The 22,751-nt window shown below is 39.9% G+C and overlaps 1 protein-coding gene across 1 annotated transcript in view; it reads left to right on the forward strand.

The window, feature by feature from the left end:
• The first annotated feature begins 20,383 nt into the window (after window positions 1–20,383).
• The window catches only part of Mdfic2 (MyoD family inhibitor domain containing 2), a 113,513-nt gene continuing 111,145 nt past the window's right edge, over window positions 20,384–22,751 (forward strand). The window contains exons 1-2 of the mRNA XM_048438361.3: window positions 20,384–20,501; window positions 21,109–21,196. Coding sequence (XP_048294318.1) covers window positions 21,109–21,196 — 88 coding nt within the window. The 5' untranslated portion in view covers window positions 20,384–20,501. The remainder of the gene's footprint in view (window positions 20,502–21,108; window positions 21,197–22,751) is intronic.

Genomic DNA, 22,751 nt, shown 5'->3' on the forward strand with positions numbered 1-22,751 from the left:
ATGCTTTCTAATGACATTGACAAAGAACTCATTTCCCTAAATAGCAGATGGATGCTTGTACAATTATATAATCTGTCATTACAGTTCTCCTATAGCATCTCTGTAAGCCACTAAAAGCGAAGGGTAAAAAAATACCCAGGTTATATAACCTGTAAATCATCTTAGGCAGCACACACAACTTTCAACTTGTCAAACTCTTCTGGAAAGAGTTGAAGAGGCGAGGGGCCTTTGACGGTGAATTCTGTGAGTAACATCTATTTTGCGTGATAAGTGACTGCGGCAAGTAACATGGGGGGGGGAAGGAGTAGGGTATTGACATATAAAATATCATTTACGTCCCATTTCTCTTACATGTGCAGAGTATCCAAGGGCTTCTTCACATGCACCTCTGAGTTTCCTTATCCATCAGTTCCTCTTGGAGACCATTATTTGGAAAATTAAAGAAGGACCAGGATGTGACCAGAGTGGGAACTATGGATTTCTGCCTTGCAGCATGTTCAGGGTAATTTGTAAAAATGGTGGACAAGGATGGGAATGTTTTGGCCTCTCTCCTAGTCACCTTGTACAGAGATGGTTTTCTTATGTAACACCAGGGTGAATGTAACAATTCCAGACATCTGGAATTGCCTACAGCACTATCCAGAACAGGAAATGATACAAGTTTCCACTTATGAAACTCTTTCAAAGTTATATTCAGTTTTACAAATCCTAGTGGCAAAGACAGGTGATGTAGGTGGGCCTTCTGTCTATGTGTTATTTTCATTGGTTAATAAAGAGACTGCCTTGGCCCTTTGATAGGACAGAAAATTAGGTAGGCGAAGTTAACAGAACAGAATGCTGAGAAGAGGGCAATGAGGCAGACGCCATGGAGCCAGCCACCAGGTCAGACATGCTGAATCTTTCCCGGTAAGCCACCACCTCGTGGTGCTACACAGATTATTAGAAATGGGTTAATCAAGATGTGAGAGTTAGCCAGTAACTAACTCTCTAGAGATAATGGGCCAGGCAGTGTTTAAATGAATGCAATTTGTGTGTTGTTATTTCCGGGGCTAAGCTAGCCATGCAGGAGCCGAGCAGGATGAAAAGCAGGCCTGCTCGCCTCCTCACTACAGACAAGTTAACAAGCAATGCATCATTTCTTGATTTTTGTTCCTAGAATGTCCTTACACAAACTAAGACATCATCAGTAGCAGTATAATCAGGCAGGACCATCATTGTATCTGTGGTATTTCATTTGTTTGGTTGGTTTTGGTTTTCTGGGATAGGGTTTCTCTGTGTAGTTTTGAAGCCTGTCTTGGAACTCACTCTGTAGACCAGGCTGGCCTTGAATTCACAGAGATCTGCCTGCCTCTGCCTCCTGACTGGCTGTAATATTTTTTCTAGAAAACCTTGATTGATTCCGGTTTTTATGATTCCAGTGCTTAATGTGCACCTATTTTTACTTTTTAACCTCAAGAACACCCTCTCTAGCAATCCTCTGGTCTTACTGGTGGGCTTGGGATCCTTGCCTACCTGTTCTGTGAAAACAATGATGCAATGTGAGCATCAGACAGTCCAGCATCTAAACTGGGAAACTGGCTGTGTGAATGAAGAAAGAGGCAAACAGAATGGCAATTAGACACTATCTAAAACAAGAGTTCAAAGAGTGGTAGCCATAGAAACAAGGAAAAGGAATCCTATGAAGATAGAATCTAGAGGATTCTGTACAACGAAGGGTATAGAGTGATGATGGTGGACAAATGAAACAGACACAAATTCTCAGGCTTGATTGGCCAAATAAAGTAATAATGTTAGCAAAAACAGAATATGAAGGCCCAGTTCTGGCCAAGGATTTTAGTTCATAAAGTCATATCCACTGAGAATATTATCAGATCACCAAGTGCCGGGCACTTGTGTCATGTAATTCTCACACTTTTATCAACAAGGATCAGTTTAAGACTGTGAGCTAAGTTTGGGGACATCGGGCTTGACATTGGTCATCCACAAGGAAAATTGACAGGGATTGCAGGTTGTGGGAGGGGAAAAGGAGGCGGGGCTTAACCTAAGAATGGCTTCTAGCTGTGGGTGCCAGGAGGGACAAGGACTTTGAACACAGAAAATGAACTCAGCAGGTCAATCTGAGTGAGAGTTTAGGAGATTTCATGAAAGAGAAAAAAAATTACATGTTTGTAATGAGTTTTTGGTCATAACGCCTCATCCTTGACTATTTGGTTTTTGTATTTTAAATACTGTTTGTAGTTACAGGAATTCATCCAAAAATGCCTACTGGGTTGACTTACGTTGCTATACCCTGCACTTTGAGTTATTGGAGTGTGTGTGTGTGTGTGTGTGTGTGTGTGTGTGTGTGTGTGTGTGTGTGTATATACTGCGTATGCTCATGTGCATTTGGAGGCTAGAGGTCAATGGTGGATGCCTTCCTCTATTGCTTCCCACATTATTTTTGTGACACAGTTTCTTATTGAATCTGGAGCACACCAATTCTGGGGAATATCTGGCCAGGAATCCTCAGGGGTCTTTCTGTCTCAGCTGGCTCATGCTAGGATCTCAGACTTGTGTACCACATTCAGCTTTTCACGTGTGATCTGGGGATCTGAACCGATGTCTGTTACCTACTTTACCAAGTGAGTCATCTCACCTGCCTGGAGGTCTGAACCCATGTCTCTCATCTACTTTACAAAGTGAGTCATCTAACTTGCCTGGGGATCTGAACCCATGTCTCTCATCTACTTTACCAAGTGAGTCATCTCATCTGCCTCACTTTGAACAATTTCTATAACAGAAGCAAAAGACAATGCTGTATAAAAATTCACACTTATCCAAACAATGGAAGTTTCGGATATCTAGCCCACCCACTTATTACTGCTAAATTCCTAAATGCGAAACTTCCCATTGTCTTTCCACAAAGCAACGACATACTAGTTTAATTGTGAACTTACTGTATCAAATCTCACGGGAGTCCTGTAAATCCCACTCTAATGCCATTCTGTTCCATTAACTTTGATCATCCCATGGTACTTGATAGATTCTGCATTGTGCCATTATCTGAATATGACAGTCTTGGTGAATAGAAATAAATGGGACGTTATCTCTAATATTTCAATAATGGCAGAAAGGGCAAGAGTGCACGTTAGTTGGCAATTTTGAGAAACAAACACCCTTCAGTCTACCATTTAAATAAACAAGTTGAAAAATGCTTAAGGAGGCAAATTATCAATTTTCCTGTGTTAAATGTGCTTCTGCCGCAAGATCTGTGTGTGCGGACATTGTTGTTTCCATTCCATCCACAGTGTCTTGGATTTTCTACCTTATCTTTCCTGAGTACAGTGAGGTGTCGAGAGTGATGTGGAATGTTTAAGTCTAAAATAGATAGAATAAATTGGATTTGTGAGAGTGGTAAAATCTATGGTCTCGTATCGGGGACCCCAAGTCTTGTCCTGATAAGACAGGGACAGGAAACACACATCCCTCCCTGGGATGCCACCATGCGATAAGCTCCATATGCGCTCTGGCTGTCCACCAGTCCCGACCGAGCCAAGTAGGAGGGTTGTCAAGAAATCACGCATTAGAGGGAAAAAAATGTGCAGAAGAGCAGAAATAAACCGCACTACAGACGCTCTTCTGGGAGGCAGGGTGAAAGTCACTGGGCACGCTTAAATAAATCTACAGAGCCCATGTTTTCCGCTGGTCAACATTTGTCTAAAAAGAAGGAGCTTGGAGTTAGGGATCTTAATTTTCTCATTTCACATCATCAAAATATACTTAAACACATTATTAGCAGAAAGAAAGCAAAAATTAATGGAAATTTAGAAAATTTCAACTCACCCAAATTTAAAAGTAACTATGTTCTGTTTTCACTTTTCAGTGTATGAATTATGTATGATGAACGGCACCTACCTCGTTTCCTTTCACTTTCGTCCTTCGCATGCTATATGACAAATACTTCCTTGGTTTCTGTATATGGATGTCATAGACTTGTATAGATTCTCTCTGGAATGTGTCATGATGAGCTGAGGAAAGCATATCATTGGATAAGTTATTTAGCACAAATTGTTACAACTTTACATTTATTAAAAAAACTCCACACTTCTTCCATTCTGGTGATCACCTTCATTAATTTCTAACACACACTGTTAACTCAAATATCAGATTATTAGAGTGCATAATTATCATGCGTAGCACCTGAAATACAACTGCAGCTGATATGAAAACATTGTAAATAAAAGAATAATCGAAATAAAAATAACAAATTCTACAATAGAAGAAACAATAAATATGTCTTGACTTTGTTATTTTCTGTCAATCTTTCTTACCCATAAAGGAACCTAGGAATAGCAAATACTATATTAAATGGTTGTATTTGTGAAGATAAATATAGATACATGATGAAGACAGCTTGTCTATGTCATTTAATGTTAATAGTTAATTTCACTTTTCATATACATCAAATTCCTGATGTGTTCTCAAAGTTTCATAACTAATTATAGAAAGAAATCTGTGGGTTATGAAAGCGTTAGATCAACTGCTAGTTCACTGTGATTTAGATATATGACTTTTAAAATGAAAAATATATTTATATATTAATATCATTAAGTGCTTCTTTTCCATTCCAGAAGGTTCTTTTCATGTTTCTATTATTTCTACTTTAGGCTGCTGATCAATTTATATTAATTACAGTATTTATTTACTTATTTAGATTGTTCATTCTGTTGCCTGGGACAAGAAAATGTTCCTTCTTTAAAGAGGAATCAAGTCTTCTAGCTGATGTCAGACACTGTCACTTACACCACTGAGAAGTTTTCACTCTTGTGCTTCCACTATGAGGATGCTATACTTCTGATCACCTACTTTGTGCCTCGTGTTGAGTGCTGGGTACCCTACTTCCTGTTCTGCTCTGAAGTCTCCCTGGAAACTGGTGTTTCCTTACATGTGCATTTTAATTTCTGCTCAGCAGAAGATCTGAACACTTGATTTCAATTCAACTGCCTGACCGTCCAGTATTCTGGCATGTGAAATTTTTTTTTCTGTTTTGACTTTTCTGAGCTCTACACTCTCTGGGAGACTGGGAGACTCTTAGATTTTTCAAACCTTGAATATCTCTTGATATAGCAAGCTTGAGACTGGTCTCAACTGATTTACTTCTGGCCACAGACAGGTTCATCTGGTTACCTGCTGATTGTTCTAGTTGCCTTGGTGGTTTTAGTGGTTTCAGATAGGATCTTATCAGTGTCTTGTACAGCTGTCATTAGAGAGGCTTCCTCAGGCCTCATGTGGGAGCAGGTAAAGGGATCCACAACCAGACATTATGTGGAGAGTCTCCCTCAGAGCTCAGGGAACCCCACAGAAGATGGGGAAAGAAAGATTGTAGAAGTCAGAGGGAATGGAGAACACCAGAAGAACATGGTCCACTGAATCAACTAAGCAGGACTCATAGGTGCTCACAGAGACTGAAGAATCAAGCACAGGGCCTACAAGGGTCTCTATAAAGTCCTGTGTCTATATGTTATGAATGTTAGCATGGTGTTTTTGTGGGCCTCCTAACAGTGAGAATAGGTTTGTCTCTGACTCTTTGGTCTGCTCTTGGGACTCTTTTCCTTCTATTAGATTGCCTAGTCCAGCCTTATATGAGGACATTTTCCTTGTCTTACTGTATCTTATTTTGTCATGTTTGGTGGTTTTCTCCTGAAAGTCTGCTTGATGTGAGAAGTCCTTCTGTATATGTGTTGCTTTTATTGGTTAATGAATAAATCTATTTCGGCCAGTGGCTTAGCAGAATAGGACAAGTTGGGCATTCCAAGCAGATAGAGGAAAAGAAAGTAAGTGGAGTCAAGGAGAAGTCAAGTAACTGCCACAGGAGACAGATGTTTCAGCCGGAGCCCCCTGAAACTTTGCCTGTAGGCCACGACCTCATGGTGACCCACAGATTAATGAAGATGGGTTAATTTAAGATGTAAGAGCTACCTAGAAATATGTTTATTCTATTGTCTGAACAGTATTGTAAGTACTGATTTCAGTGTGATTGTTTGGAACTCAATGGCTGTGGGACTGGAGGGACAGAAGCCCCCAACAACCCCTGTTCCTTTCTAAAGAGAAACAGAGGGAGTATGAAACTGGGAAAGAGAGCAGGTAGAAAAGAACTGGGAGGAGTGGTCGGAGAAGAAGCCATGGCCTGATTGAGTTGCATGAGAAAAGAATTTATTTTCAATTAAAAACGGGGAGAGGGGAAGATGGGATCATAAATCAGGTTCTTTGTATTTAATTACACCTGGAAAGCAAAATTCCCTTATAAAATACTTAGTAGATGTGAATATTTATTTTACTGTTTATCATTGCCATCATCAAATATGTAAATATGTACAGTGATCCCCTGGAATCTGCAGGGGATTAACACCTGGACTGCCCCAGAGAACTGAATAAACCTCCCAAATTAGTAAATACTAAAGGCCCTTGTCTAACACTCTGTGGTACAGTATCTCCACATGGCCCATGCATATACCCTCTGGTGATTTGCTGTAGCATGTCTGATTTAAATCCTAGACAAATAGTTGTTACATTTTATTGCTTGGGGAATAGTGAATAGAAAATGTCTATACATGCTCAGCAAAGTTGTCCTAAATACACACACACATGCGCGTGCGCACCTGACTTGATTTTGTTGAGATCCATGATATAGAACATGTTACATATCAGGTGAATAGAAAGGCAGTCATATGCTATCTGGAAAGCTAGAAGCAACTTTCAACCAGGGTTCTCTGGCCATAATATACAAGAAATGGTCATGAAATCAGATAGTCCTTGACTTACAACCTTTTGACTGTCCAGCTTCATAACAGTGGGAAAACAATATACATTCCATTGAAACTGCATTTCAGGTTTTAAATTCTGATGTTTCTGTGGCCTAACAGAAATAGCATGGTCATCCCTTGAGAATCTATATGGCACCACAGTGATATTATAGATGCGTTTTTGTTAATTTTGTAAATCTCACTCTGTCAGAAACAAAAACAAGCAACCTCTCCATGTCTTCTCCCTGCTCAAATAAGAAGAGTCAAATAGTTGCTGGAGATAAAACTCAAGAAGATTGCCCAGCGTGAAGGCAGTGAGCCAGTCAGACAGTCCAAGGTAGAACTTCTGCAAGAGATTATTATCCTGACCGTCTAACGGGATAAGGGGCAAACCAGTGATGGTGTAAAATTGTCACCATTGCTTAAAATCACTTCCACCACAAAGAAAAATTCGAGGCTACCGATAAGAGAAACAACTAGTGATACAGGGATCCAGACACAGATGCCTGCTCTGCCTTCTGACGTAGAGTGTGCCAGTCTTTTCACCATACAAAGAGAACCCACAGGTAATTCTACAGCTATGCAAATGTTTACTGCCACGCCTTAACAGGTATTATGATTGCTATAAAGTGAATGCCGAGGCTGAGGCTACAAATACTGATATCAAAGGTACAGACAGAAACCTCGACGGGGGAAGATGGCAGGTTAATTGTGGAGTGAACTATTTGTCACACCAAATAGCTGGTGTCAAGGAAACGAGTTTATTCTGTACTATGCCACAGTGCACAGAGGTTGCTTCGCCAGTTGTTCTATGGTGTCCAGTCAGAAGTGAAGTTTGCTGGCTCACAGAAAGGAAGAGAAAATTACATAAAAACAAGTTATGGCTTTAGGTACCGACCAGATTTTCTTAAACATTACACCCATATTTATTAATGATACTTACAGAGGTACCAAGTGATGCTTCGTCAGTGTGATAATAGCGGTATACTTTTTTAATTCTTCTGTGAGGGGTCACTATGGGAGAGTGAATAAAAAGGGGCATGGCAGAATGTGAAGGATGGAAATTGAAGAAGGAACCGCCTCAAAACTTCTCTCCATATAAGGGTACGACATCACTATTCTGATAAAATATTTTAATATATTTTTCTCTCTTGCAGCATCAATTAGTTAGAGCTCCTATCAAGTTGATTATTTTCTCTTTTGAAATGTAAATGAACACTTGAAAGTTGAGCCTTATTCAATCTCCCAGCAATAACTTTTATCAGCTAATCAGATCCACACCTAGTTGATACGCACAGCTCATAGGGGCGAGTGACTGGAATGGGAAAGGAAATCTACGGTGCCTGTTGGAATACTTAAGTGCATCTCAGCAGAGAGGAACCACATTGAGACAGGCCAGCTCTTCATTGTGCAGAAGCTTCCTGACAACTGGATGTCCAGTACCCCAGTCTTCACCTTCAATACAGGACATCCTACCCTCTATCTGTAGGGGCCACATTCTAACACCCCCCCCCAGTGGGTAGCTTGCATGTTTGATACTATTGAACTTTGTGTTTTTCTTATATGTACTGTAATGGCTTATACAGACGGTGAACTTGGCAGATCTACAAGTACCCCAGAGACAAACCTCTGAGCCTGACTGTCAGGGAGTTTCTAGACAGGGTTAAAGTGAGTGTGAGAGGCACCATTTTGTCCAGGACACCTTGCCTACCCATGCATTAGCTACTACTAATCCTCGTCACGTGGTTCAGGGTCTTCTGAAATGTGTGAAGCAGGATTACATGGCTCCCAGCAAGCATGATTCTTCACTGTGTTCTGTCACATTCTACAACTGTGCTTAACTTTGGCTCCCTGAATGGAACTTGAAGTTAACTCTTTAACATTGAGAAATGCTGAGAATCAAATGTGAACTGACTAAGCTTCTCAGAACCAATTCCAGAATTTAGACGCATTCTGAAGACCACTAGCGCCAGTGCCATGCTAATGGGCACTGCTAGGCAATAATCCCAGAGATATGCAAATCTGGAGAAGGGTGAGATGGGCAAGTGGCTTTGCTTCATTGCTTCAGGTCCCTCTGCTATTAAGCTAGGGATAGAGGCACATACGTGGGGAAGACTCCAATATATTCCAGATTCTATCATAGAGTCAGTGCCCCATACAAGCAATAATTCTAGAGTTCATGCTTCTTAAGCATCCTAGGCAGAGTGCTACAGGACTATAAAGAACTGTTTGACTATATTCAACATGAATGGTTTACTACATCCACTAAGTGTAATTAACAGAAGGGATTGATTACAGTGACATGCATTGTTGGGACATTGTAAGCTATTCTCTATAAAGCTGTGTACATATGAAGCTTCAGTGGGAATTAATGTCTTGGGTATCTCTACAGAAGTATATGCTCTTCATTCTGGAACTAAATATACCACCTTCTGGGACATGGAGAAACTAGATGGGGTCACAGTGCTGGACAGCTGGACAGGCAAGGTGAGCTGGCAGATGAGGAATACTGCTTAAGAGTTCCGGGAGGGGCTTCTTTAACCTTCCTATAGAAAAAGCAATACAGGCATTCTGGTACACGTGTCTTTCAGATATCCCCTCACAATTCTCTTGCAAGGCTTGTTTAAATAGTAAATGTGTAAGGAATGGAACTGTGGGAAGCGTGGCCACCCTATTGCAAATTTCTTTACACACCCTGCCACTTTGCAGCTTGCAACCTGTACAGCTGCATGGGGCATCCTGAAACCATCACTCAACCACGGCTCCAAAGTTGGGGAAGGTTTGGCTTAGAGAAGGACCATGGCAACGTAAAGAAGAGCTTATTCTAGCAAGTCTGCATCTACTCATGGCCGTCAGTAACCAGGAGAAATAAGCAAGTGATGAAGACCTTTCCCTTTGCAACTCTATAAGCTCACATCCCCAACACCAGCATGGGAATCTCAGTCCTGGTTTTCATTAGCGCAACACATTCATTTCATCTCTCACGGTGACAAAACAGCTCAGACTAAACTAACATCTTTTTCAAACTTCAAACTAGATTTGGGAGAAAAAGGACAGTATCTCCTTTTATGTCCTACACAGCTTAGAAGAAATTCATAACTCAAGAAAAGGAATCTTATACTGTGTTATTTGTCTCAAAAGGAAAGAAATGCTGCTTTAAACCTAATTTTAGGAAGGGACAATCTCTCCATTAGTCATCTCTGCGGCCTCGCATCCTTATATGCAACTGTTGTAGGTTTTTTAAATCTTTGCCTAATAAGTGCTCTCATGTCAATAAATATCATTTTCCTTGTAATCTGCACAGCATTTACAACTGTGTATTCTCTCCGTACTCTGGCACCACCTATATAGGTCCTGTGTGGTTTCAGCTTTATTAAATTAATAATTTAGGAACATAGCGATATTCTTTTCCAATTAGTCTCGAAGCCCTTCAAAGAAGTATTTTATCTCTGATAACATCAAATAAAACTGCTTACACTTTTTTTTATTTGCTTTATAGTTCTTTAAAGGACACAAAGACATCATTTGTGAATAGCTGATCAAATGTTAGAATTTCCTTTTGGATCCAAAAGTCCTGTTAAACTTAGATTGTATTTGAAGTTCAATATATTTAAATATCCTGCTTTGTGGCTGACCCATGAGAGGTGGTCTAGAGAAAAGATTGATCAAGATAACATGTCCCTTTTTTCTCTTTCTTCCCTTCTTGGGGTTAAAAAAAAAGGTACTTCTCACTGATGTCAGTAGAAGATCAAGTATTCTCTGAGAAAGACTTTGGTCACCTGTCCTGTGTGGATAAGAAGATCTGAGCTATAAATGCAAAGACAGTCAAGGAGATGAGAAAGACTCGACAGAAGGTGACAAGCAAGCAAGTGATGCGACCCCAAACACCTGCAGCTCCAGATGGTAACAGTAGGGCAAACTGTGCAGACAGGTCATACTGCTTACATAGCACGTTGCTTTAAGCATCTTCATACCTGTCAATAATAGCAATTAGTTTACATAATTAAGCAATTACTGAAAACTTAGCAAAAGACACTGCAGAGTAACAATCTTATAAATCAATACCTCCTTATTAATAAGTCATTGTAAAGTGATTTGGAACACCAACTCAAGAAAGCGCAATTTGAAGACTGAACAATGTTTTGTACTTTTCAATCCTAATTACCCAACCTTTTCAAAAGGTTTAGATTTTATATTTTTTAAAGTCTTCTTGTATCTCAGTTTTCTGTAGAACAACATATATTAGGAAGTTTCTATAACCGATGTTAATTGAATATCTGATCCCTTATTTCTATGGATGACAAGAAAATTTATTTTTCAGATTCAAGCTGTCAGTTTCTTTCATCTGAAAAAGAACCCTTTGAGGTCAGTACCATTCTGCATTGCTTGACCCTTTACCCCTGCCTAGCTGAGGAAGGTCACCAGCCACTGGATATCTTCATTGATGGAGCACTTCCTGCTGGCCTTTGGGATATTCTCTCAAGGTCAGAAACCCTTAATTAGCTCTGTTTATGTCCTCTGGGTGCATCCACAAATGATATCTCTTATTGAGGTGCTTCTAGCTTGCTTTTTTTTGTAATAAAACACCAACAAAACATACCTGGAGAAGGAAAGGGTTTATTTCATCTCACACCCCCAGATAACAATGCATCACTGAGGGACCTCAAGCCAGGAACCAAAGGAGAGACCTTGGAAGAATTCTGCTTAGTTGATTGTTCTTTCTGCTAGTGCTTAGCTAGTTTTCTTACATATTCCAGATCTACCTGCCTAGGGACTATGGCACACAGTGTAAGCGGAGACATCTTACATCAGTTAGAAAACAAGATAACGCCTCCAGAAATGAGAGCATAGTCCAATCAGATAGAGGTAATTCCGCAGTTGAGGGTCCCTCTTTCCAGCTGATCTAGGTTGTTTTGACTACCCCACGTGTCCTGTCTTTATAATGTTTTGATCTCATCTTTTATGTAAATGCTTTTATCTGTCACTGATACTTCAATAACAATAACAGGTGACATGCAGAGAGTTTCTGTAAGTTTTATTGAACTGGGGTGGTAGCTCAGTGGTAGGGTGTGCATTTAGCATGTATAAGGCCCTAGCTTTAATACTTACCAACACATTACACATACACACATATACACACGATAGATAGATAGATAGATAGATAGATAGATAGATAGATAGATAGATAGACAGACAGATGGAGAGCAGAAAGGAAACATTTATTTATAACTCTTGAAATCCATTAAAGTACTTCCAGGAGATGAGGAAAGACTACCTAGGGATCTTATTATCCTAGAATTGCCAAGACTAGACATAAGATAATAATATACTAACTCCCTTTTAAATGACCATCTGATATTTAAACCATACTGACACATCTTCTCTTGAATTCCATCCCTACTCTACTACTTATTTCTAAGAATTTAATTTGGTGGGACGAATAGCTTAAATGTTACTTTAAAGCAAATTTTTATTCCTATTTAACGTATAATTTATGGTTAAATTGGGAACTCAACTCTTTGGGACTTACTATAAGAAGGGTTTGCTTTCCAAAATACTGATTCTTTTATAAACTTAAGGCAGAATTGGAACCTCAAAGTTGAGAAACCCTTTGCTTAAGGCTTCATTTAACTACAAAAGCATTTGCTCCAATTTCTCATGGTGGAATAAATGGCACAGGGTTTATACCTGCAGTTACAATACGACCCCAAACATAGGAAGAAGACATTTTTATTGAAAAATACAACAAATGCGCTACAACTTGACTCTATATCTTAACCTGGCATCATTTCCTTTCACTATGGGTAAGCAAAATGTAAATGGAGACACAGACCAGCTGAGGAAAGAATGGTGAGCCTGGAGATAGGTTAGGAATGGTCTATAGTTTGGTTCTAGATTTTGAAGACCTGCAAGATAGAGGGGAGGCATGTTTCCCGCATAACAGGATGGGATATTCATACAAAGGATGAAAACTTTATAAAAATAATGTAAAATGTGGCACCTGTGTGGTGCGGGAGAATTGTCTGTATTCTGTCAATCATGTATTTTAATAAAACGCTGATTGGACAGGCAGGAAGTATAGGCGGGAAAACCAGACAGGAAGCAGAGGCGATGCAATGAGAACAGGAGAATTCTGGGAAGCAGGAAGCTTTCTCTGCCACTTCTGCGCGGACCACCGAAGAGGCAGCATGTAACTTGCCCAGCTGAGAAAGGTACGGAGCCATGTGGCTAATGTAGATAAGGATAATGGGGTAACATAAGTTATAAGAACTAATAAGTAGCCTGACCTAGTGGGCCAATCAGCTTTATAACTTATAGAGGTCTCTGTGTGATTGACTTTCTGTGGTACTTGCCGGTTGTGGGGTACCAGGCAGGAACAGAAGAAGCCCAACAAGCTGGCCCTCATGTTACACCTGTGAGTGAAGACACCATGGTTGATATGGTGTTAGAAGGTTTTTCAGATCCTCTAAATCACAGACAATTTAGTTGACATTCAAGAAGGACATGTCTTTATCCACAGCAGCCAGGACCCCAACCCCAAAAGAAGAATTAAGATGGACTTAGCACATGAAATACTAGAGGAAACTTTGATAGGACTGAAATTTGATATTATCCATTTACTTTAATAGGACAAGTTCAGTATTTATCAAGACAGTACAGCATGGTTCAAACTAGATATCATCAACTATGTTTAGTATACAGATTTAAAAAGTTGATGTTTGAAAAATGTATCACATTTTTAGAAAGTAAATAAATAGCATTAACAAAAATCAGTTGCTTTTAGACCAGGATGTTGGAATCCTTAGATAACAACTTTAAACTATAAGTAAAATAAAGAAGATAAAGAAAAAGATGATGATAATAAATGACATTGAGAAACCACCCCCCAAAAAAAAGGAATTATAGCAAAGCCTAGCAGGAAATTCTAAAACAACAAAAACAAAAATTATGCCATCAGGGAACTGTAGAAAGAAAGGTTTGGAGACATGGAGGCAAATCAATATATTATTATTTAATCTGAAGTATAAAGAGAAGTGAAAAACAAAGGGACCTCTGTGAAAATATTAAGTAATCTAACATTTAAATAATTGGAATTCTAGAGGAAAAGCAGTTAGGACAAAAAGCAAACAAATAGTGTTTGAAGAAATAATTTTAAAAATGCCATAAATGTATTGAAAAATATCAATGTAAAGAAGCTAATAACTCAGCAAAGTGTAAACAGTAAAAACATATGAAAAGTGAAAATTTCCCTAAACACTGCATAAGAAAGCTCTGAAAAACAATTTAAATACACAAAAAACAAAGACGAGAGAGAAAGAGGCAAGCTCTAGAAAGGAAGCAGTGACAAGAATGAAATGACAGAGAAATGAGAAAGAAAAGCAGAAGAGTAATAGGAAACAGAAAATACAAAAATACCTGACAACCAAGAATTAAATTGCTAAACCAGGCCTGGTGGCACAGGCCTGTAACCGCAGCTACCCGAGAGGCTGAACCAGGCCAGGCTGGACTAAGAGAGGGTGCCAGGGCAGCTTGGGCAATTTAGTGAGACTGTCTCAAAAGTGAAAAGAAGGCTGGAGAGAGAGAGAGCTCAGTGACCTAGTACTTGAATAAAACACTATCCAGAATGTATACCCTTCATGAAGGATGCAAAGTAAAGATATCTTAGACAAACAAAATTCAAGTGAATTTTTCTTAGACCTAAAGAAATTCTGAAGAAAAGTGTTTGAGGTTGAGAAAAATGGCGTCAGAAGAAAATTCCCACCTAGGGAAAGAAGGAAGATAATCAGAAAAGATGACGGTGCAAACATTTTCAAAAGCTTTTCTTGTTAGATTTTTCCATGAGAAAGTCAGCTGTGCACACACATCCCTTATGGAGTTATGACGTTCACAAGTTTGAGGCATATCAGAATGGTGGTACATGGCAGAGAAGGCATGAAGGAAAAAGGAGGGTATGGATTAGCTCCATGAGTCTTACACACAACCTGAAATACCACAACACTTTCCCTAAGGGAGCACTGGAAGGAAAGAATGCATGGTACAAGTCCCAAGGAAACCATGCATCTTTATAATAAACCTCCAGACAAGTGTCAAATGAAGTTACTTTTGTATCACTTCTCATCATAAACAATGATTTAAGCTAATGAAAATAACTATATAAAAATAATTTGGCCAAGGTAAGCATCTTTTTTAATGATCTGGCATGAAAGAAAGATGAAAATGTGGCATTTTAATATCCTGAGTGGTGGTGTTCCACTTCGGATAAGTTAAGTGTGTTCTAAACCCCTGCTCTAAACCCTTTCTCTGCTTTGCTTTGTGGTATTAGCTCTCTCTGTTCACTAAGAGTCAGAGAGGCAAATAGGGAGTTTTATTCATTCATGTGCCATTTACTTTTCTCCTTGACGCCGTGGATGACTGTTTAGTCACTCCTTCTGGATTCTTGTACCAAGGACACCAAAGACCAAAGGAAATTGCTACACATTCATTGTTTGGTGGGTTGAGTTAGATATTTGAGAGGCTACTGAGTATTTTTAAATTATACTAAATACTATCTATTACAATCTGTAGTAGACAGTACACTTTCAAAGGACACCTATCTATAACCTCTTGTTTGTGTTTGGACCCAACCCTCAAATCCTTCAAAGGGCTCCATAAAACTCAGGGTACTTTGGAGGAAAAGAACTGATAGAATGGATATATATTCATATCTATAGATTCAAATGGACATGATTTATTAGGGTGGCTTACAAGCTGTGATCTGGATAGTTCAACAATGACTATCTCTCAGTGGAAAAGCAAAAAAAAAATCTGGGAGTTGTTTCACCCTGTGAGAATGGGTGTCTCATCTGGTCTTAAGTCGGTGTTAAAATCTTGAAGAGGTTCAGTCTAACACCAGTGAGGGAATGCCCCAGCAGTGGGACGTATAAACTTTCCAGTGAGAGAAAGCAAACATATTTCTTCTTCCATATCCTTTTAGGTTGTTTGGCCCCAGATTTAGTGTGTGTCTTCTGACCTCAAATGATCTGAATTTAGAACAGATCTTCCTACCTTAAATGGTCTAATCAAGAAAACCCATCATGGGCATGCCCGGCTGCTTGGGGTTTAGTTGATTTCAGATGTCGTCGAGCTGGCAGCCAAGGTTAGCCGTCAGAGACTATATTCTGCAAATTATAGTCCTCAAAATCAATAATGTAAGTTGGCAGCACAGTGATTGATTTTCCTGTGTTACATATGTAGTTTTGTTGTTTTATTAGCAACACCAAAGGATAATGTGGGGTACTCTGAAACAATCAAAAAGTCACAGGTGATTTTGCTGTTTTGTTTGTTAAAATGACACCTCATGCATGTATTCAATGTAAGTGTTACAGCTCAGATGGAAAGATATCCTGGCAGTCAGGAACCAAAGTATAACACAAAGTCACACTGCGCAACAAACCTCACACAAGAGAGTTATTGGGAGGGAAGAAAATACGGAGGGTGGATGCCTCTGCGCAAACAAGGAACAGCAGAGAACTGAGCAGAAGATAGAGTTTATAGCTTTTCTTGGGAAGCAGGATGGAATTTCAAGTAAGAGCTCAGACTTTTTACTCTATGGGGTGGGGGCAGGATCCACCTGTTAGGGAAGTTAGAATGTTCTGTGGGTGGGGGTCCTCGGGGAAGGGACTTCTATTATTATTTTTTAAAACATTTTTGGGTTATTTTTTTTTTGAGACAAGGTTTCCCAGTAGCTATGGAGCCAGTCCTGGAACTCATTCTGCAGACCAGGTTGGCCTAGAACACACAGAGATCCAGCTCTCTGCCTTCTGAGTGCTGGGATTAAAGGTATGTGCCACTACTGCCCAGTTCAATCCTATTCTGACTGGAACTGGATCTTGAAATGTGATCACCTTAAATAACTTTGTTCTCGGCAAAAATCTGTCTTCTGATGGACAGCTTGTCCTCAAGGATTCTATTTCTGGATCTTATTTTGAGCCTAAACAAAGGAAATTATTACAAGAGAATGTTCATGTTACTCCATCTAAGTAAATCAGCAAACAAACAAACATGTTCATTGGCGTTGGCTTCTGGTGAGATCCCAGGTCCCTGTGACATCTGAGGCTGGCCTGTCACTTTGAGGTTCCAGATTTGATTTATTGTTGCCCCAGCAGTTTCTTCACTGCTTCAAACAATTTTTTTTCTTGTGTTCTCAGTCACGGACCTGTCATGAACTCAACTCATTCATTCCAAGGTTAAGCCCAGCTCTAGAGACTAAAATCCAAGTCCAAATCAGACTCCATTACTGAGGCAGAGAATTCTGTTGCCCATGCATGTCACTGGGTAGGTGAACACACAGCCTCAGTTCTGGCATCAGTAGGGAACATTCAATATGACTTATAAGAAGTATAATAGAAACAGATAAAACAGAAACAAATACCTGTTACACATGTAGCATCCTGACTGCTGAGTTGGAGAGAAAAGTGAATTTTGTGTGTAGCAACACTGTGTTACAAATGTTAGGCAACCCTAGGATTCCAAGTGAGTTGTCAGAGTGAAAAATAGTGCCATTTTCAATGACAAAAGTCAACTTGAAGTAAAATCTAAAACTCAAGGGTAGTGAGGATATAGAGAAAAATAGTAAAACAGAAGAAAAATTCCAGTGATCAGGACCAATGGCATGCTTAAAATGTATTAATCAACGTTTAATTATTTGAAAATTATAAAATATATCTCTTCATAAAAAAAGATCCCCCCTAACCCCTACATGCAAGAAGACTCCTGTTCAAGGATCCCACAGTTTGAAAAATATACTACCAGGTCATAATAATATTAGAAATTGCAAAAGTAAACAAGCGGAGGACACATCAAATCAAGAACAGTTACAGATCAATTACAGGCTAAAGAGGACCCCAAAGAGTCATTGTAGTCGGAAAAGCAAGGGGTGTGGGCACACTTTTGAAGTATGGGCTTCTCCTGAGACACCAAGCCAGAAGGTCGTTTGGACAGAAGTATAAGATAAATAAATATAGTCAAGGGTTCCTACAGAGGCTCCACAACAGGCATGGGAGCATTGGGACTGAGTATACTATGCATAAACATGATTCCAGCTGCCTACAGAGGTTCTACAATTGACCTGGGAGCATAGGTTTTTACGTCAGGGTTAATTAAAGGAACAGAACTGATAGAATAAATAAATATATATGCCTCACAATGGAAAAGCAAAAAGTTTAGTAGTTTTTCAGTCTGCAAGACTGGATGTCTCCGTAGTTCCGGGTTGGTGCTGAGTCCCTGGGAAGTCCTAGAGAACTGCTTGTCTTCAGTCTAGGTTAGAATCCAAAGAAACAGGTTCTGATATCAGCCTCAGCAGAAAGATGGACGAACTTGCCAGTGAGAGTGAGAGCAAGCAAGCAAAACCAAAAACCTTCCTCCATTTCCTTGTATGTGGTTGCCACCAGAATGTGTGACCCAGGTTGAGGGTAGGTCGTCCCATTCAAACGATCCAGTCAAGATGATCTCTGTGCGTGTGCCCAGTTGCTTGGGTTTTAGTTGATTGTGGAAGTAGTCAAGTTGACAACCAAAATTAGCCACCTCAGTACCCACATGGGTTCCCACGATTCCCTACCATCCAGAGAGTGCACAACTTTTGAACCTACTGGAAACCCAAATCCACTTTGAAAATTAAAATGAAGAAAATTTAAATCGAAGAATACTACTAACAATATAGATATGTCCACAGTCCATTGCTCCTGTCTCAGTCTTCCATTGCCTTGTGTGGATATTTTCATCCTGAATTTCTTCACCAAATGTATTAATCTCGCTCAGTGCTTTAAATGCTCTATGATCATTATTTACTAAAAGTCTCTCTGGCCCCAATAACATGACAAATATGGCTGATTTACTTTTCTTAAGGGCAATGGTTTAAACTAATGGAAAATTAAGTATTATAGAAGAACTAATATCACATTCCTTACAACATACTTTACAGTTTTGGGATTAAAGAAAACACTATCAACTTTTGGTGTGGTATTTTTATTGATCTAACAATCATTAGTTTGTAAATAAGCTGATCAAGTATCCAACAATAGCCAGAAAATTCTGTCAAAGAAGTTGATCCTGTAGGAGCTCATAACATCGTTGAGAACACAGGGGAGGTTCCCAGAAAGACTAAAATGGAAACCAATCACACCAAGAACTCTAAGTGAATCGGATAAAGGAAAAATCACTTTCATATATAAAGATATAAAATTTCCTCCAAGAAAGGGGTAAGAGAACACTGTGAAGAAATACTTTTAGGAGTGTTAATTGATGTGAGATTCCTCTCTTTATGCTGAATACCATTGGTTAATAAAGAAGTTGCTTTGGGCCTATTGCAGTGCAGAATAGGGCAAGGTGGGAATTTCAAGCAGATAGAGGAGGAGAGAGTAGGCAGAGTCAGGTAGAAGCCATATAGCAGAAGACAGATGCTGGACACTAGACAGAATTTTACCAGTAGGCCACAACCATGTGGCGGTACACAGATTAATAAAAATGGGTTAATTTAAGATGTAAGAGCTAGCTAGAAATATGCTTAAGCTATTAGCCAAACAATATTGCAAATAATATTGTTTCTGTGTGATTATTTCGGGTCTTGGCAGCCAGGAACAAAAAGCAGTCTCCTCCTATAGTTAATGACCAAACAGCAGCCACACAATTGAGTCAGAGTAAATGTTTGGCATTTCTAAAGAAAGAAAACAATCTAGAGAAATCCAACCATTCAAGGCCTTCTCTGGTTGTCTAAGCAGACTGAAACCTATCTTACTCATAATGTAGGGAACCAAAGTTGGCATTTGTGTGAAAATTGCCGAATCAAAGTAGTTTTAAATGTGCTAAGACAAAGAGCAGAGTTCACAAAGAAATAAAGTTTGGGTGTTTGGAGAAACGACTGCTACATAATCAGATAACATCTGTGTCAGGCAAATTCATCAGAGGGGTCTACCACTTTGAGATACAATCCAAATACTTCCACAATTAAAAAAACAAAAACAAGAAAATGAGTCATCTTTCAGGAAGGGTGAATTATTTATCATGTATACTTAAGGGCTACACGTTTAGGTTTTTATCTTTCATTAAAAACAGTGCTGTCCTTACCTAAGAAAGTAATGGCTAACACTCTTCGTGACGTCGTTCCAAATCCTTTGGAGAATATCTGCAAATGACAAAATCAAAAATTCAGTGTTTTCTTAGTTCTTATAAAATGTTAAGGAAAAATGATTTTCAAAACAGCAGCCAGAGAATGTACATCTGGGGAATTCAGCTTTAGAGATCTCTCTTTTAAACCAAGTAGTTTGTGTATATGTTTCCAGTATGTTCTTGAGGCACCTTTTAATATTAATACTAAGTAATGAATGGTGGGTAGGAAGGGAAGGGGACGGAGGTCACTCTGTGCATTGGAAAAGATTTCATTGTTTGCAGCCTGTTTGGTAGAGTGTCATTTTAAATAAGTGTCAGCCTGGAGGAGGTTTTATTGTTTTAAACCACAGGCTTTATATTACCTTTAAAAAAAAAAGCAACAACAACAACTCTCAGCCGCAAGTTGGATGATTCTGGCAGCCATACAAATCTAGCACCACCCAGGGAGGGAGCGTGTTTGCCTCTCTGCTCACTTCTGCCAGGGTAGAGGAATGCTGGACACCCAGAGAGAAGCGAGGCTGCCACGCACCGCATCCCACTCCCACACCTCGGGCTTCCTCCTTCTGTAATACACAGGTAAGTACTCCAAGGTGCTGAACTGAGGAGACCCTGCCCAGCCAGCGAGCACTGAAGGCCAAGGGCTCTGCTCCGAAGGTGCACAAAAGGCTTGCTGGACACCTTCGGGGTGGGGAGGGGTCTCACGTTAGCCAGTTTAGGTAGGAAGACCTTTACTTTAGTCAATGAATTCCTGAAAAGATCCCACAGTGTTGGGTTGTTTTCTGTATCTTTGCAGTTTACTGTTTAGCACACTTTTCTCTACGGCATTAAAAGAAACTAAACAGTAGCCAAATGCTTGCTTATTTGTGACAAGTCGGAGTCTGGTTAGGAATCTGTTATTCACGGATATCTGAGAGCTCTCAGATCGTACTCGGGCTTGGGCTTTGCTGCAGAGCGCTGAAGTCCTGGCTGGAACACGGCGCAGCACAGAGTTCGGTTCTCACGGTCAGGGTTTTAAAATAACACGAGCGGATCAAAGGGAAGGAAGGCTCAATGAAACAGGGCTCCCAACACTGGGGACAGGAGATTTTACCATAACATGTGAAGAGTCTCCGAATGTAAAACGGTGCTCATAATGTGTGGTTTCGATGCATTTCTTATGTCACAAACTCTGTTTCCCCCTCAGATGTCAGAAACTGAGTTGGAAAAGATAAAAGTAAGAACGACTGAGCACTTTGAAAATGACAAAAATAACATTCCTTGGTTGAAGGAAGGTAAGTCACTGTCCTCTGGATTTTGCTTCTGCTGCTGTAAAAAAAAAAAAAATGGTACTTTTGTTTACAATCCGATGATGGCTCTGGAGGGACAAGCATGACCCCGGGGCTCAAGGGAGACCTGCATTCTGACTTTCTGTCATTACACACATGGGGCCTGAACTGCACTTTGAGGGCCTTCAGTGTTGAAACTCTCTGTAGTCTTTGGGTTGCCGAAAACAGATTCCACAATTCGAAAGACTTAGCAGCGTCTCTGGAGCAGTGGTTCTCAATCTGTGGGTGGCGACCCCTTGGGTTCGCATAGCAGATGATATTTCCACTATCATTCATAACAGTAGCAAAATTACAGTTATGAAATAATTTTATGGTGGAGTCACCACAACATGAGCGACTATAAATTCAAGGGTCAACAGCTTAAGGAAAGTTGAGAATGACTGCTTTTTAGGAGCTGGAGGGGCTGGAAGGGCTGGAGGGGCTAGAGGTGGATTTTTCTTCACCGCAGGAAGGCAGGGTAATCTGAGGACTTAAATAATCATCACAGAAAGGAAGGTGTGCTGTCGGCAAGGATGCCTACAAATAGAATCGCCATTCACTGCAGTTAAAGAAGCCACCGTCCCCAGAGGAGGGTGCTGCGACCACAGGCCCAGCATGCGTAAGAGCACTGCTTGAAATACACACACAAATCAATATGTTCTCCTTTGATGAGTACAAGTTAGTGCTGCTTCTGAAAATAAGTCCAAGCCCGTGATTAGTTACTAGAAGGACTGTCTTTATAGCCTTTTGTTTTCATGGACATCTTCAAGCCTCTTAAAGGAAACCAACTTGATATTTTATAGAAATAGGTATATGCGTCTTCCTTATAAAGCCATTAAGCCATTCTGTTATGAAGGAACAGCTTTTGTTTTATAAGGTCACAGAAGAGGCTAAGGACTAAGTTGAGAAGGTGATACAAACCCCAGACAATACTGATAGCATTAACCACACTGGCATGTTTATTGGCATTTATTGGTGTTTATGCTGAATCATCCTGACCAACCTAGGAAGCAGTTATTATCAATAATTCACCAATGAGAAAACTGAGCCTTAAAGAGTCCAAAGGACTTGCCTAAACTTGCAAAATCAGGAGGCGTGAGTACTGGGACTGGATCCCAGGTTACAGACCTTGACAGTACATGGGCTTAACTATCACCTCACCAGGCTAAGGGGAAAAGATGGTTCAGTCACCTGGCAGCACAAAATGTATGCTCTAAAGAATGCTTTCCTACTGTGTTTAAATCAACGCTAGTTAGTGTGCAACGTCATTATGTACTCTTATCCTTAATTCCATCCTACTTCGACCCTCATTTTGAAAGCATTCAACTAAAAATTAATAATTTCTTTTATCCAATTGGGCAATAATCAATTAATAGTAAGGTCTCCTCTCTGTAAGAGGAAGGAAGGAGGCTTAGTCAAGTGTCTGCCATGGAAGCAGGAGAATCAAGAGTCTGGATCTCTTATATCTGTACAGAAGCTAGACATGGTGGCAAATGCCTGCAGTCTCGGGGCTGAGGAGACA

Source organism: Myodes glareolus, chromosome 3 (assembly GCF_982192425.1).
Source record: "Myodes glareolus chromosome 3, mMyoGla1.1, whole genome shotgun sequence".
In the NCBI taxonomy this organism is placed as follows: domain Eukaryota; kingdom Metazoa; phylum Chordata; class Mammalia; order Rodentia; family Cricetidae; genus Myodes; species Myodes glareolus.